The sequence below is a fragment of the Macaca nemestrina genome, chromosome 10 (genome assembly GCF_043159975.1).
Source record: "Macaca nemestrina isolate mMacNem1 chromosome 10, mMacNem.hap1, whole genome shotgun sequence".
Lineage (NCBI taxonomy): Eukaryota > Metazoa > Chordata > Mammalia > Primates > Cercopithecidae > Macaca > Macaca nemestrina.
In genome coordinates this window covers 9407327-9423257 of record NC_092134.1, presented here as the reverse complement: position 1 = coordinate 9423257, position 15931 = coordinate 9407327, and the positions used below count along the sequence as shown (strand labels likewise).

The 15931-nt window shown below is 45.1% G+C and overlaps 2 protein-coding genes and 1 long non-coding RNA gene across 7 annotated transcripts in view; 1 reads left to right on the top strand and 2 right to left on the bottom strand.

Moving 5' to 3' along the window:
- Nucleotides 1-923, bottom strand: part of LOC139356614 (uncharacterized) — a 1473-nt gene extending 550 nt beyond the window's left edge. The window contains exon 1 of the long non-coding RNA XR_011608711.1: nucleotides 802-923. This is a non-coding gene — a long non-coding RNA (uncharacterized lncRNA). The remainder of the gene's footprint in view (nucleotides 1-801) is intronic.
- Nucleotides 1-7299, top strand: part of LOC105493904 (DEAD-box helicase 55) — a 22404-nt gene extending 15105 nt beyond the window's left edge. For 3 of the 5 annotated variants that reach the window (XR_011608708.1, XR_011608709.1, XR_011608710.1), the window contains 6 exons: nucleotides 835-949; nucleotides 1760-1928; nucleotides 2223-2515; nucleotides 2756-3081; nucleotides 6781-6896; nucleotides 7081-7299. Coding sequence is in view for 2 of the 5 variants with exons in the window: in XM_011761877.3 (XP_011760179.1) it covers nucleotides 835-949; nucleotides 1760-1928; nucleotides 2223-2515; nucleotides 2756-2932 (754 nt within the window). In the remaining 3 variants the exon portion in view is untranslated. Of the gene's footprint in view, nucleotides 1-834; nucleotides 950-1759; nucleotides 1929-2222; nucleotides 2516-2755; nucleotides 3623-6780; nucleotides 6897-7080 lie in introns of those variants that run through there. The other 2 variants (XM_011761877.3, XM_024796638.2) reach the window with 2 other exon arrangements.
- LOC105493911 (eukaryotic translation initiation factor 2B subunit alpha) lies at nucleotides 3804-15931 on the bottom strand. The gene is made up of 9 exons (XM_071070851.1): nucleotides 15785-15931; nucleotides 14841-14942; nucleotides 13211-13347; nucleotides 12983-13099; nucleotides 10166-10282; nucleotides 9540-9604; nucleotides 7293-7368; nucleotides 5409-5534; nucleotides 3804-4704 (listed from the first exon to the last, which is right to left on the bottom strand). The coding sequence occupies exons 1-9, from the start codon at nucleotides 15795-15797 to the stop codon at nucleotides 4540-4542; spliced, it is 918 nt and encodes a 305-aa protein (XP_070926952.1). The 5' UTR covers nucleotides 15798-15931; the 3' UTR covers nucleotides 3804-4539.

Here is a 15931-nt window from a genome sequence, read left to right as displayed (position 1 = left end):
GGTGAATCGCTTGAGCCCAGGAATTCACTAGCCTGGGCAACATGGCAAAACCCCATCTCTACAAAAAATATATATACAGATTAGCTAGGCGTGTGTGCCTTTAGTCCCAGCTCCTTGAGAGGCTGAGGCAGGAGAATGGCTTGAGCGCAGGAGGCAGAGGTGGCAATGGATTGTGCCACTGCACTCCAGCCTGGGCAACAGTGTGAGACTCTGTCTCAAAACAAAAACCCATTGTTTTAAGAGGCAAAAATAGGCAAATGGATGAATAACCCATTTGTGGTGAAATAGTGATATTGTATTGGCAGCAATTAAAAGTATTTTCAATTATTTTCAGTTCTTGCAGAAACACACAATAGAATGTCTAAATGGAAAAAAGCAGTTCATAACACCACATGTGAAAATTACAACTACTTTCTCCAAAGTCAGCATATATTTCTAATACATGCATCCACGCATAGGAAGATGCCTGTAAACCCCGAAGTGTTGATGATTACTCCTGAGATTATTGGTCATTTTCATTTTATTCTTTGTATTTTTCATTGTTTCCCAGATTTTCCACTGGGGACCATGTCCCACCTGTCTGATCAGAGAGAAAGATACAAGTTTTACTTAGAGTTCACATTAAATGTTTATTACAGAATCATATCTGTCTGCAGTGCTGGTTTAATTGCCAGTTCTTCTGTTTCTCACACTAGTAAGTGGCCAAGTCCACACTGAGCTGTGGAGGCTAGAGGCTCCCCATAGCATTTTAGCTGCATCAGCCATGTGGCTGGAGCCTGAACTCTGTTCAGCCGTCCTCACCTGGGTACCCATTTCCATCCTGTGTTCTCACAGTGCCTTCGTGCATCGCTGCGGTCGCACAGCTCGCATTGGCCACGGGGGCAGCGCTCTGGTGTTCCTCCTGCCCATGGAAGAGTCATACATCAATTTCCTTGCAATTAACCAAAAAGTAAGCTGCCATCCTTTTTCAGATGGAATGCCTAGTGACGGGATAGCTGGAAAAGTTCTTCTCCAGCATGTGGTCAGCAAATGAAATTACAAATTGCAAACTCACTGGGGCTGGGCTGGTGGTGGCAGTGTGGGGCCCTGTGGTAGTGGGCTTTTTTTTTTTTTTTTTTTTTGAGACGGAGTTTCGCTCTTGTTGCCCAGGCTGGAGTGCAATGGTGCTATCTCGGCTCACTGCAACCTCTGCCTCCCAGGTTCAATGGATTCTCCTGCCTCAGCCTCCCAAGTAGCTGGGATTACAGGCGTGCGCCACCACCCCAGATAATTTTGTATTTTTAGTAGAGACGGGGTTTCTCCATGTTGGTCAGGCTGGTCTTAAACTCCCGACCTCTGGTGATCTGCCCACCTTGGCCTCCCAAAGTGCTGGGATTACAGGCGTGAGCCACTGTGCCCGGCCACCCTGGTAGGCGTTAAGGCTGTGGAGGCACCTCGGTCATGGAGTGAGCAAGCCTCCTGTGAGGTCGCAGGCCCTGCTGGGATCCAGGCAAGGGTGAATAGAGACTTGTGAATAGAGACCCAGTGTTGCTATACTTTGCTACTAGATTAGGATTGTCATGTGAAATCTGATTTTTAAATTTTCTTTTAAAAATTTAACATACTTTTTTAGAGCATGTGAAATATTTGGGTTGGAATTGGGCTTCAGACCTCAAAAGGTGAAAAGGAATTGTTTTGCTTTTGGTTTTCTTGGCTGTGATGGGGGAGCCCTGGGGATGTGATGCCAACCAGGGAAGGTGAGAATGTGGTGTGTGTGTAGTGCCCCCTGCAGGAGATGAAGCTCCAGAGAAACACAGTGGACCTTCTGCCAAAACTCAAGTCCATGGCCCTGGCCGACAGAGCTGTGTTTGAAAAGGGCATGAAAGCTTTTGTGTCATATGTCCAGGCTTATGCAAAGCATGAATGCAACCTGATTTTCAGATTAAAGGGTAAGTTGGACTTCTTCATGTGATAATGTCTCCATCTTAACCATGTGGTGATCTTACAAGTATGAGATTGCTTTGTCTCATAAAAGGAAGTGTTCCCAGGCTTTGAGTAGACACAGAATAAACTGGCCTCTGGCTGCTGAGTATTCCTTTTAACTTTGTAAAAATGTAATAATTTTCATTCTAATTTAAATGAATTCATTAAACCCTTTGGTTAGAAAAAAATTATATTGTAAGCCATTACTGACTGTTCTAATCCTGTTGAGTGTGCTAACTGTGATCTTCTGATTGAATTAGATCTTGATTTTGCCAGCCTTGCTCAAGGTTTTGCCCTGCTGAGGATGCCCAAGATGCCAGAATTGAGAGGAAAGCAGTTTCCAGATTTTGTGCCTGTGGACGTTAATACAGACACGATTCCATTTAAAGATAAAATTAGAGAAAAGCAGAGGCAGAAACTCCTGGAGCAACAAAGAAGAGAGAAAACAGAAAATGAAGGGAGAAGAAAATTCATAAAAAGTAAAGCTTGGTCGAAGCAGAAGGCCAAAAAAGAAAAGAAGAAAAAAATGAATGAGAAAAGGAAAAGGGAAGAGGTAAAGTTTAGTTTTACTTACATTAACTTAGAATCTTGAACAAATATTATTGTAGTCGTTCTTTAAATAGGAATTGTGTGGGGCCCTCAGATTTCTGTTACGTTGGTGACTAGGGTGGGGAATTTGCTGTATTTGCGGAAGCCAATCTGAGAGCTTATAGTTCCTGAGTTAAAACTGCTGGTTTCACTAGAACACTATTGCTGAAAAATTTAGTAGTTTATTGGTTTTTTCTGTACTTAGGGTTCTGATATTGAAGATGAGGACATGGAAGAACTTCTCAATGACACAAGACTCTTGAAAAAACTTAAGAAAGGCAAAATAACTGAAGAAGAATTTGAGAAGGGCTTGTTGACAACTGGCAAAAGAACAATCAAGACAGTGGATTTAGGGATCTCAGATTTGGAAGATGACTGCTGATTCCAGTGCCACAGATGAACCCACAAGGGCATAGCTGTTCCCTAACTTGGTGGATGGCTCCAGTTTGCTTTTAATGGAAATCAAAACTTCAGGAGACATCTGAGAAGAATCATGTCTCTGAAAGCTGTCCTTTCAGATGAGGGAGAAATGTAGGATTTCACACTTGGGAATATTTTACTAAAAACATTCCAGTCTTGGCCGGGTGCAGTGGCTCCTGCCTGTAATCCCAGCACTTTGGGAGGCTGAGGCAGGAGGATCACTTGAGCCCAGGAGTTCAAGACCAGCCTGGGCAACACAGCCAGACCCTCTCATTAAAAACAACAAAACAAAACAATTCCAGTCTTGAAGTAGTCTAACAGAAGAAAATGTACAATTATTTGAGTGTAAATAATAGATGTCAGTATTTATCATGATGGGTCCCATATATAGACCTATGTGCATATTATATATATATGAATTCTTTTTTCTGAGGCTATTTTAGTTATTTTTAATCATAAAGGTACTGAAGTATTCTTGACTTCTGATTTTCAAAACCATTCCTTAGTATCTTTAGGCATCTGACCTCCTGAATGTCCCTGGCCCTGGGCTTCAGTTATCCTTTGATGCCCTGCAGAGGTGGCTAATGTGCTGGGGGTTTTTCTGTGTTAAGAATAGTCCCAGTATTTTTTTTTTTTTTTTTTTTTTTTTTGGTGAACAGCTGAAAAACAGAGGCATTAAGTCATATTCCGGGAAAGTGAATTACAGTTTTTATGCCTTCTGTTGAATAAATGGTGTCCTGATTGCCTGGGTCTTAAGTGTGTAAATGTAGCTGGACAGTGTTTTCCCCTAGACGGCCTGGGTCAGCTTGCAGTATTGACACAACACCACATCAAAGTCTTTATCATAGAGTTTATTTGAAAAGATGCTGAAGTTGTTCCCAAGTATAATTTTAAAAAGCTGTTTAGGACCCAAACATATTTAAACATCTCTTACACATATAGAACTTTAGTTTACAAATATTCCAGAAGGCATTTTCTTAAGCAGTGAGCCATGCAGAATACTGTTGCTAAATGTTTCTGCCCGCCTCATGTTCTCTTGGTACAGTTTTTCCTGTTTGGCTTGATCCTGCTGAGGAATGTGCTTACCACTGGAAGCCAGACGCAGATTCGGCAAGTGTTTCTTGCCTCTTACAAGGCACCGCGTGTAACGTCCTGACCAGCTGTTGGTCGTTTGTGGCAGAGGGGTGTGGCTGCTTTTCCCCTGCATCTCGCATGCTTTTGGCAGATCAGTCGAGTGCAGGGGAGGATGAGGAGAGATGGACTTGGGCTCATCTTTCATCAGTTAAGTAGCCAATTATCTAACTTGTATTTCTGGAAACTGAAAAGGAAAGTTTCTAGAAACCATAAGAACAATTTAGGTTGGGATTTAGAATAACTGACACATTTTTAGATGGGACTGAAATGAATAAGAAAGGTTCTCCAAGATGTATGATTTTAAGTCCTTACTCCATAAATCTTCATTAAAACGCATCTCAGGTTTGGCCTGGCTGACTGGGGTGTCAAGCAGCTACTCACCCTGCCTCAGCCTCAACTACAGAAGCTGCACCTTGGCAGGAAAGGGCCCACAGGTTACAAATAGAGCTTGATGAGCTCATCGCTGACTGCTGAGGGTGTCAGCACGCCCAGGTCTGTAAACAGCAGAGTGATTAAGGAAGGGGCAGTGTAGTCGACCCACGGATGCTCCTCTTTGAGGTCTTGTCCAGTCTGTGCGACCTTGAGAGTATCTGCCTTATACTGAGGAGAGAAGTACACATTAGTCGGCACTGAATGTTTAGGGCTCCATACTGGTGGGGTCTTGGCATGAGTGATCAGTGTGCTACTTCCTGAGACTGCTCTCTGAAAATGGGAGAAGCTAGCTATGCAGGACACTGGAGAGGAGGGCAGAGTTGTGGCCATAAGCCAGATCATGGCGGCGTGCTGGCCAAGAGCTGTAGTGTAACAAACTTAAATCACATGTCCCCTCATTCTCATGCTGGATTAACTTCTCCAGACCTCTGACTGAGAGTCCCAACAGACGGCTTGCAGCGTGCCAGGGACTGTACTAAGACTATCTTAGAATCCTCATGACCCTGTCAGATACTGCTGTGCCATTTGACAGACAAGGAAAACAGGTTCAGAGGTTGAAATGAAAGGACTTGCCTCAACTCGCACAGTTTATAAGTTGTGATGGGAGCTGACCTCAGTTGAGCCCAAAGCTGGGACTTACCCACCAGCTTCTGGCTTCCTCTCCACCCATCTATGGTGCTACTTAACGAGACTGAAAGACTGAAATGCTAGGGACAAATGTGTGAGTCCAGCCACCAATTTATCTTTGTATTCCAAGTGTTGCGGAAAGTAGCAATAGGAAGTGAAAAAACTACTGGAACATTCTTAGGACTACAATTTCCAAAAGTTTCCGTTTAGATGTTAGTACCCCTTCAAATATGTAAAACTCTTGCCTTAAACTTATCTGGGACGTCTTGCTGGTTTAGTGGAAAGAGTCGGACAAACTTGAAACTTTCTGCAACCGCATAGAAAGGTTTATTCTGTGCTTTGGCACACACAGCCATCTGGTTGGTTCCAATCTGGGAAGGCAGGAAATGGAATGGATGAGCTCTAGAGTGCATCTGAAGGAGAAGCCACAGAAAAGCAGGCTGGGCTCAGTGGCGCACACCTGTATCCCAGCATTTTGGGAGGCTGAAGCAGGTGGATCACCTGAGGTCAGGAGTTTGAGACCAGCCTGACCAACATGGAGAAACTCCATCTCTACTAAAAATATGAAAAATTAGCTGGGCATGGTGGGGTGGGGGGCACGGCGCCTGTAATCCCAGCTACTAGGGAGGCTGAGGCAGGAGACTCGCTTGAACCCGGGGGGCCGGAGGTTACAGTGAGCCAAGGTTGTGCCATTGCACTCCAGCCTGAGCAACAAGAGTGAAACTCCATCTCAAAACAAAAAAATTTAAAAAAACAAGTGTTGGCAAGGATGTAGAGCAACTGGAACCTTTGCTTTGCTAGTGGGAATGTAAAGTAGTGCAGCTGCTGTGGAAAATCATTAGTTTCTCAAAGTTAAATATACAGTTATGTGACTCAACACTCTGCAGACCTCCACCTCCCAGGTTCAAGCGATTCTCCTGCCTCAACCTCCCAAGCAGCTGGGATTACAGGTGCCCGCCACCATGCCCAGGTAATTTTTTGTATTTTTAGTAGACATGGGGTTTTACCATGTTGGCTAGGCTGGTGTCAAATTCCTGACCTCAGGTGGTCCGCCTGCCTCAGCCTCCCAAAGTGTTGGGATTATGGGTGTGAGCCACCACGCCCGGCCTTGTGTTATATATATTTTAACTAAAAAAAGCTTTCATGAAGCCTTTCTAAATTAAATAATGGAGAGAGAAATTGTAATAAAAAACGGAGGTCAAATGTGCTCAATTAAAATGAAAACAAACGACAGGCTGGCCACAGTGGCTCACGCCTGTAATCCTAGCACTTTGAGAAGTGGAAGGGTTGCTTCAGGCTAGGAGTTCAAGACTGCAGTAAGCTATGACCACTGAACTACACTACAGCCTGGCCAACAGAGTGAACGTGTCTCTATTTAAAAATATATAAAATATTTACATATAAATACACATATTTTATACATACATACTTTATATGTAAACATACAAATAGTATTTTAAAAATATTTGTATGTTTTTATTATGTGTATATGTATGATAAAGAATAAAATGTACACATAAAGAATTAAAAAATAAAAACCAAACCCCAATTCCAATTCAAGCCAATTTTGTATAAATTAAATATAAATTACACTTTTTTTTTTTTTTTCTGAGACAGGATCTCACCATCACCCAGGCTGGAATGCAGTGGTGTAATCATAACTTACTGCAATCTCAAATTCCTGGACTCCAGTGATACCCCTGCCTCAGCTTCCTCGGCAGGTGGAACTACAGGTAAGCACCACCACGCCCAGCTAATTTTTCTAAGTTTTTGTAGAGACAGGATTTCACTATGTTGCCCAGGCTGGTCTTAAACTCAAGGCCTCAAGTGATCCTCCCACCCTGGCCTCTTGAATTGCTAGGATTATAGGTATCAGCCATCACACCTGACCAAATTACATTGTCTTCATTTATGCAGACCAACCTAAAAAGAAGAAAGATTTGACCAAAACTGGACTGACCATTGCTATGAGTTATGGGAACTGGGCAAAAACTCAATACACCATGATGAAGTCCTGAAGTGGAGGAGGGTTAGAAGGAACTGTAATCAACAACACTGCTGTGGTGTCCTAGGTCAGCAAGACACCTCCAAGTCTTGAGCGGGGAACTGGGGAGAACTGATGCTCTTACCTTGTTAATAATTCCTCCGTTTTCAACAACTCCTTCGGCACCAACTATGACAAGATCTGCCTTCTCCATGATGTAGCTAAGGGGAAAAAAAGCTTTTCATGCTTTATTTTCTTGTCTCTAACGAGTAGCATCATCATCTGCAAAGATCAATATTCCATTTCTATCAAGGTAAGTTCCTCCCATAACTACTTTTTTTTTTTAAAGAGCGCTTAACACACGATAGACCCCTGGCATTGTTACCAGGGGCGTTTTTTGTTCATGACACTACAATGAGACATACACTTCACACTGCCGCCCAGGGCATGCACACATACATATGTGTGTAACTGAAGCAAGAATGTCCTGACACAGCAGTTATCCTTCCAAGTGTGGTATCCTCTACTTTCTGTTCTACTTCAGTTCAAACCAAACAAAATTTTAAAATCTGATGTGATCTGAAGTTGGACAAATGTGTTATGCAATTTAAAAATCTTTCTTTCTTTTTTTTTTTTTTTGAGACAAGGTCTCACTCTGTTGCCCACGCTAGAGTGCAGTGGCATGATCTCAGACCAAACTTCTACCTCTTAGGCTCAAGTGATCCTCCCATTTCAGCCTCCCAGGTAGCTGGGACCACAGCATATGCCACCATGCCCAGCTAATTTCTGTATTTTGTTTGTAGAGATGGGTATTGCCCAGGCTGGTGTCCAACTCCTGCACTCTAGCGATCCGCCTGCCTCAGGTATGAGCCACTGTGCCCAAACTTAAGAATCTTTCTGGTAGGATGAAGGCCAATTTAGTTTCTAAAATGAGCAATTAGAAGAATTCCTCGGCCGGGCGCGGTGGCTCAAGCCGGTAATCCCAGCACTTTGGGAGGCCGAGACGGGCGGATCACGAGGTCAGGAGATCGAGACCATCCTGGCTAACACGGTGAAACCCCGTCTCTACTAAAAAATACAAAAAACTAGCCGGGCGTGGTGGCGGGCGCCTGTAGTCCCAGCTACTCGAGAGGCTGAGGCAGGAGAATGGCGTGAACCCGGGAGGCGGAGCTTGCAGTGAGCTGAGATCCGGCCACTGCACTCCAGCCTGGGCAGCAGAGCGAGACTCCGTCTCAAAAAAAAAAGAAGAATTCCTCAAAATGCTTACTTTTGAACACATTCCTAATTTCCTTAATCATCTATTTTGTTTTCATTCCAAGAGATCATTACTCTTGTTTTCTCTTGTGAAATACACTGACAATCCCAGGAACATGTGACCTTGACTTTGCCATAGAAGCTGCATCTTCTAGGTGAGACAAAGCATCCCAGCATGCCACTGAGGACAGCCAGGTCTTCACAGAAACAGAGGCCCTGATTACCCTCTGCTGATCCCAACTGACCTTTGTACTTTGCTCTTAAAATGCATTCACACTGGCCGGGCCTGGTGGCTCATGCCTGTAATCCCAGCACTTTGGGAGGCTGAGGTGGGCAGATCACCTGAGGTGAGGAGTTCGAGACCAGCCTGGCCAACGTGGTGAAACCCCACCTCTACTAAAAATACAAAAGAATTAACCTGGCATGGTGGCATGCACCAGTAATCCCAGTTACTTGGGAGGCTGAGACAGGAGAATCACTTGAACCTGGGAGGCGGAGATTGCAGTGAACCAAGATCGCACCACTGCACTCCAGCCTGGGTGACAGGGCAAGACTCTGTCTCAACAAACAAACAGGCCGGGCATGGTGGCTCATGCCTGTAATTCCAGCACTTTGGGAGGCCAAGGCGGGCGGATCACAAGGTCAGGAGATCGAGACCATCCTGGCTAACATGGTGAAACCCCGTCTCTACTAAAAAATTAGCTGGACATGGTGGTGGGTGCCTGTAATCCCAGGTACTCGGGAGGCTGAGGCAGGAGAATGGCATAAACCCGGGAGGCGGAGCTTGCAGTGAGCTGAGATCCGGCGACTGCACTCCAGCCTGGGTGACAGAGCAAGACTCCGTCTCAAAAAAAAAAACAACCCCAAAAACAAATAAACAAAAAAACGCACTCACACTTACAGCCATAAAGCTATAGACACAACTCCCACTCTCCCCAACATCCTACAGCTCTGTCTTCTTTGTATGCTATCACAGCCTCATAACAAGCTTGCTGGTTTAGGGCAGCTATTAATTAAGAAGCAGGACGCTACCCGCTGTAGTTTTATGAATGGGACTCAAACTTTCAATCTGAAAACCCTGCTGGGAGCCAGTGTGGGGTGGGGGAGGTGATTATGGCTGGGGAAGATGGGCACTCACCCGACAGCAGCATCTAGCACCACAGTGACAGGGACGTTGAGGTGGCAGAGGGCTTTAGCCATTTTCTTACTGAAGATGACATACATTTTTAGAATGTTAGAGGAAGTACAAGACAGTCCCACAGTGATGTGTGATGAATCACTTAATGTGGACAGTGCATGTTTGCTTGAAACTCACATTAATACTAATGGGTTAAGGGGCAGATCCCAAGACTTTGGAGTAAGGAAACAAGAATTTGGGTTTTTTAGAAAGAAGTATTTTTGGAAAACTATACTCTTAGAGACTCTGGGTAAGAGATGTAAATTCAGGAAAAAAGGAGGAAGTTTTGCTTTTATTATCGTCTAGAGAGAGGGAGATGTGAGTTACCTATTCCTTGACAAAAATCTTTCATCAATAAATCTCTGCTCTACCACAGCGTTAACTACTTAAGTGAAACCCCTAGATCCGATACTGTGACCTGCTGCAAATTCAGTGATTTTTATTCCAAAGGCAGGAAAAGGTACAATGAAAGGCAATGCTGACTGCTGGCAAGTTGGGGGCACATTCTGGTTCTGATTCTGTTGGACTCTAATCTGCAGTTTGCTCTGTGCGATGATGGCTGGGCACATAACTGAACAGAAAGGTACTTGCCCTGACAAATCAGGCTGTGACTCTGTGACGTATACACTAAATCGCTTCTTGGCCGCCACGGCTGCTTCCAGGACTCTCAGGACCACTCTGGAGTAGGCGTGAGTCAATATTGTCTGTGGACCAAGAAAGCTTCGTCAAAGGGCCAGGCTCCTTGCTGCTCACTCACACCCTCTGCACTGCGGCGCATGTTCCCGACACCCTAAGCGTCTCTGTACACTTTCTCACAAATCAACCACAACCAGAAAGGAGACCTGATGGTACAGTTTCCATCCCATTTGCAAGCTGAAAAAGTTTCTGCCAGGTCTCACATCCCATAGCAGGTGCAGAAATGGAACTCCCACACAGTGTTACCCAAAGGATACAAAAGCCTGGATAGCTGAAGGCTCCATGAGGTTCCCTTGGGTTGGTTTCCCTATTTCTAAGACATGGTTTGCACACTCAGGCCTACGGGAACCAGGCAGGTAGCAGAAGTCACTGCAGCAGGTTGAGTGGGGTCAGCAGCAAAGCGAAAAGGCTACGGAAGGCTGGGTGTGCTGGCTCACACCTGTACTCCCAGCATTTTGGGAGGCCAAGGTTGGAGGACTGCTTGAGCCCAGGAGTTCAAAACCAGTCTGGGCAACTTGGCAATACCCCATCTCTACAAAAAATAACAACAAAAAAAATTAGCTGGATGCAGCGGCATGTGCCTATAGTCCCAGCTACTTGGGAGGCTAAGGTGGGGGGATCACTCGAGCCTGGGAGGTTGAGGCTGCAATGAGCCGTAATCATGCCAGTGTACTCTAGTCTGGGCAACAGATTGAGACCCTGTCTCAAAAAGAAAAGGCTAAGGAGGGCCAGGACTCCTCAGCCCTAGCTGTCGTCATGTGGCCCCATGATTGCCAGACGAGGTGACGGTTTTGCTTACAGGGGCCAAAAATCCAATTTTGAAATGATGGCTAATTTTTTTGAATTTATAAACTGTTTGGGGTAATCACAACCTATCTGTGGCATGGATGCAACGTGTAGACACTTATGCATAATTTCTTTTCTTTCTTGAGCCAAGGTCTTGCTCTGATGCCTAGGCTGGAGTGCAGTGGAGTGTTCATGGCTCACTGTAGCCTTGACATCCTGGGCTCAAGTGATCCTCCCACCTCAGCCACCCCAGTAGCTGGGACTACAGATGTGCAGCACTATGACTAGCTAATTTATTTTATTTTTTGTAGAAATAGGGCCTCTCTCCCTATGTTGCTCAGGCTAGTGTTGAATTCCTGGCCTCAAGCGAACCTCTGGCTACGATTACACACATAAGCCACTGCAGTGGGCCCATAACCTCTTTTCTTTCTTTCTTTTTTTTTTTTTTCTTGGTGAGACAGGATCTCACTCCTGTTGCCCAGGCTGGAATGCAGTGGTATGACAGCTCACTGCAGCCGCAACTTCCTGGGTTCAGGTGATTCTCCCACCTCAGGCCCCCGAGTAGCTGGGACCACAGGATTGTGCCACCACGCCTGGCTAAGTTTTTGTATTTTTAGTAGAGATGAGGTTTTGCCATGTTGCCTGGGCTGGTCTTGGACTCCTGGACTCAAGCAATCTGCCCATCTTGGCTTTCCAAAGTGCTGGGATTACAGGCATAAGCCACCATGCCCAGCCTCCATAACCTCTTTTCTGTGGAAGAGTGCAGAAGACAGAGTAAGACAAGAGGGCAGAACCAGCTCTCTAGCTCCTTTCTGGGTCTTACCTGAGAACCTGTTAGAAAGGCAGCTTCCTGGGCCCTAGCCCAAACCCACTGAATCCCAATCTGCATTTAATAAGACCCCACCTGACTCCTCTGCACTTTCAAATCTGAGCAGCTCTGCTATGAATTTTGTCTAAATCAGTCCTGAGTAGGTGACTGCAGGTGAAGTACACATGTATCACACTACACTAGAGCAAACGAAACCTGCACAATACTGATGGCACAGCAGGTCTGTGGAAGGAGACGGCTCCAGTGAAAGGAAGTCACAACCTTGCCTCCACTTGCCCAAAAAAGGCTTTGTTTGCAACTGGCTTTTGAACAAGTTTCACTCACATCTATTATGCCATTTATTTAATAACAAATGTCAAAGGTTGGGAAGGGGCTAATAAAATGGAGGACAAGATTTAAGAGTCAAAATGCAAGTAAGTAATTTTATGGTCAGGGGAGGCCGAGGTAGCAAAAGGACGTATGCTGGTGGGAGGGGCATTATGAAAGTTTCATTACACCTGTGCTGGGAGATGGCTCAACTTGCACCTCCTGTCTTTCCTCACTTATAAACACTGAGCAGCTTTACATCTCTGTAATAGCATCTAAAATGAAGTTAAAAAGAAAATTTCCCTCAATCTCCCTTTATTGCTAACCTTCACTAATAAAGTCCTTGGTGTTAACCAGTGACAAGAGCTGTTCTGTGTTAATTCAGATTTACTGCATACACAATCCTAAAAACACTTCTTTAGTAAAACATTGTATTAAATCAAGAATCACACATGCTGTCCCACTGTCCCTCTCTGCCTGTTTACAATGACAACCGTCTCTAATAACAAGATCTACATTCACGTGGCACTTACTAAGTGCCAGACACAATACCAAGCCCTCACACCCTTTGCCCCTTACACGTCCTGCCTCATTTAATCCTCACAACAACCCTAGGAGGTAGGTACTATTCTCACCCTTATTGAACAGATGAGAAAGCTGTGCAGAGAGGTTAAGTAACCTGTCCAAGGCTCCACAGCAAATGAATGCCAAAGCCTGGATTTTACCCCAGGCAGTCAGACTCGAAGCCCTTGCTCCTCCTTAGCACGCATGATGGTTATCCACTCACCGCTCCATCTTTGATGAAAGTATGGCACAGATCTGCAATTTTATTTCTTGACAGTGATATTCTTCTGAGAAAAAGTTCTCCCCGCTCAATCATGATCTTTTTACATTTGGAGTAATCCTAGGAAGAAAAGAGCAAAATGAGGGGACAGGGAAGATCCAGGTAATGCTGAGAATGTCTGTCACTAAATGGAGAAGTAGAAAGGTAACCCCAGGGAGAGCAGGTACTTACGGAGTATTCCAGGGAGGTAAGGCTGATGAAGCGGAGGAAGAGCTCCCCGCCAGAGGACACTGCCACGGAGGAGTCCACACCACACAGGGTTTCTATGGCACTGGTGAGATTCGCCCTCAGGCCCTGGATTGTCTCCCCTGGAATGATCCAAGGAATGTGATGTTCACATTAGGACCACAGCCCCGACCTGTGTCTTCAATTCATTCATTCATTCAATGAACATTTATTAGGTACATACTCTGTACCAGGCACTGTTCTAGATAAGAGGAATATATCAGTGAACAAGACAGGCCCCTAGGGTTATGATCTGATGGCGTTTTGATTCTAATAGAGGAAGCGGATAGTAAACAAGCACACATAGAAATAAAGCCGGGTGGCCAGGCATGGTGGCTCAGGCCTGTAATCCCAGCACTTTGGGAGGCTGAGGCATGGAAACACATTGAGTAGCAGCGGCAGATGAGTTCTGCAAGGTGGTATGGGTGAGGCTAAGGTTGTTTGGATGTTATTTTAAGAACAATGGGAAGACACTGGAGGTTGCCTTAGAGACAAGCGTCTCTAGGCCTGCCCTTCAGATTAAAGGCCTTATTATTATTTTGCCTATACAAGATTTCATGCTATACCTAGATGCTAACGTTTAGAGTGCTGAATTAGGGGATCACAATAAATAATACTAATACCAGAATTTATTCTGGAATATTCCCTGTAACATCTGTACAGAATCTGGCACAAGGTGGAGGCCTAATAAACACTTATAAAGCTGAACTGCTACTGTAATTTAAGCATCATGGTTAACACAATATAAAATAGTCACTCTTGATTCAAAGTATATTTCACTTATGATAGGGATCCTTTTGATGACAATGTAAGGGCTCTCTCCAGATTGAAAAGTCTGAAATGAAGGCAGAAACTGAGCTTGGAGCTGTACTACTTTATGCAGGCAAACATGCATCTCTCACTTTCTACATTTCCAAGAGTCATGAGAAGAATTTCCTGGCCGAACACAGGCTCATGCCTGTAATCCCAGCAGTTTGGGAGGGCGAGGCGGACAGATCACCTGAGGTCAGGATTTAAGACCAGTGTGGCCAACATGGTGAAACCCCGTCTCCACTAAAAATAAAAAAATTTGCCAGGTGTGATAGTACATGCCTGTAATCCCAGCTACTCGGAAGGCTGAAGCAAGAGAATCACTTGAACTTGAGAGGCAGAAGTTGCAGTGAGCTGAGATCGTGCCACTGCACTCCAGCCTGGGAGACAAGAGCAAAACTGTCTCAAAAAAAAAAAAAAAAAAGGGCCGAGCACAGTGGCTCACGCCTGTAATCCTAACACTTTGGGAGGCCAAGGCAGGCAGATTGCCTAAGCTCAGGAGTTCGACATCAGCCTGGGTAACATGGTGAAACCCTGTCTCTAAAATACAAAAAAATTAGCCAGGCATGGCAGCGTGCGCCTGTAGTCCCAGCTACTGAGGAGGCTGAGGCAGGAGAATTGCTTGAACCCAGGAGGCGGAGGTTGCAGTAAGCCAAGATTGCACCACTGCACTCCAGCCTGGGCGACAGAGCGAGACTCCGTCTCTTTTTTTTAAAAAAAAAAGACTTTCCTAAATCCCAGAATGTTAACAGATGACTCTCTATACCTTTATCTCGCTTCAAGAACTCCAGCAACGTCCGGATGGCAGCCACTGCTGAGGCCATGTCAGGATCTTCTTTCATCTGAGACTTAAAGTATTCAATTAACTCTGGAAAAAGTGAGAAAAGCGATTCATCTAATTCATTTAGCAGCATGTAAGGCAAGAGAGCTTGTTAATGACTGCTGACTTTTTAAGAAGCAAATAATTTAAAAAAATACTTTCTTTTTAGGGTATTTAGTTTCAGGGATGCAATAAACGTTGATAGGAATAGAGAAAACACCACTTTGCTGTTTGCAAGAGCTCTTTCTTATTTTGAAAAAGCTACTGGTGTGCAAGGCCTAAAAATTAAGCCCGAGTAAATGATGATGAAAAGTCATTCTCTCTTCAGCATCCTTGGCCCTAAGATCTGAGAGGATCCCAAAGTCAACCACCTTGCCAATTTCTCCTGCACCCCTCCAGACAGTCTATGCTAATACAAGTCTATTCACATACACATATATGTTACAAATACATATGGAGTTCCACCCACTCCCCTTTATTTCTTTACATGAAAAGTATATTAGTTTGCCCTTGTGTTTCACTTAATAAGCATACTAGATGAGCACATCAAATATGCCTTATTCATTCTAATTTTAATGACAGATCCAACAAGGCAGGGAGTCTTACTCCTATTTCACATATAAGGAAATCGAAACTGCGAAGGCCCTTCTGGAGACAGGCACCGGGAAGGAGCGTATGTGTGGGAGGGGTGCCTGCAAATACCGTCAGGGCGCATCCCTGAAAACAAGAGCAGCGCGGGGAATTTAGTTGTGACTCGAGGAAACACATCCAGTGAAGCAGCCTGAAGTTCAAAAGAAATCTCTTCGGGAGCTCAGCCTGGATGTGAGAGGTTGGGGGGACCCCTGAACGGCTCTGCTGTAGCCTAGCAGCCCTGGCCTGTCCTGATTTACCCTTGTCGTCCATGGCGTCCTCCTGCGGCGGAGCCCCGGGGCACCCGAGCCGCCCGCGCTGTCTTGAACGGGTCCGCCGGCCGCGCCGCCTCCCAGCCAGTCTGACAGCGCACCGCACACCCCCGCACCACACTTCCGGCGCACGGC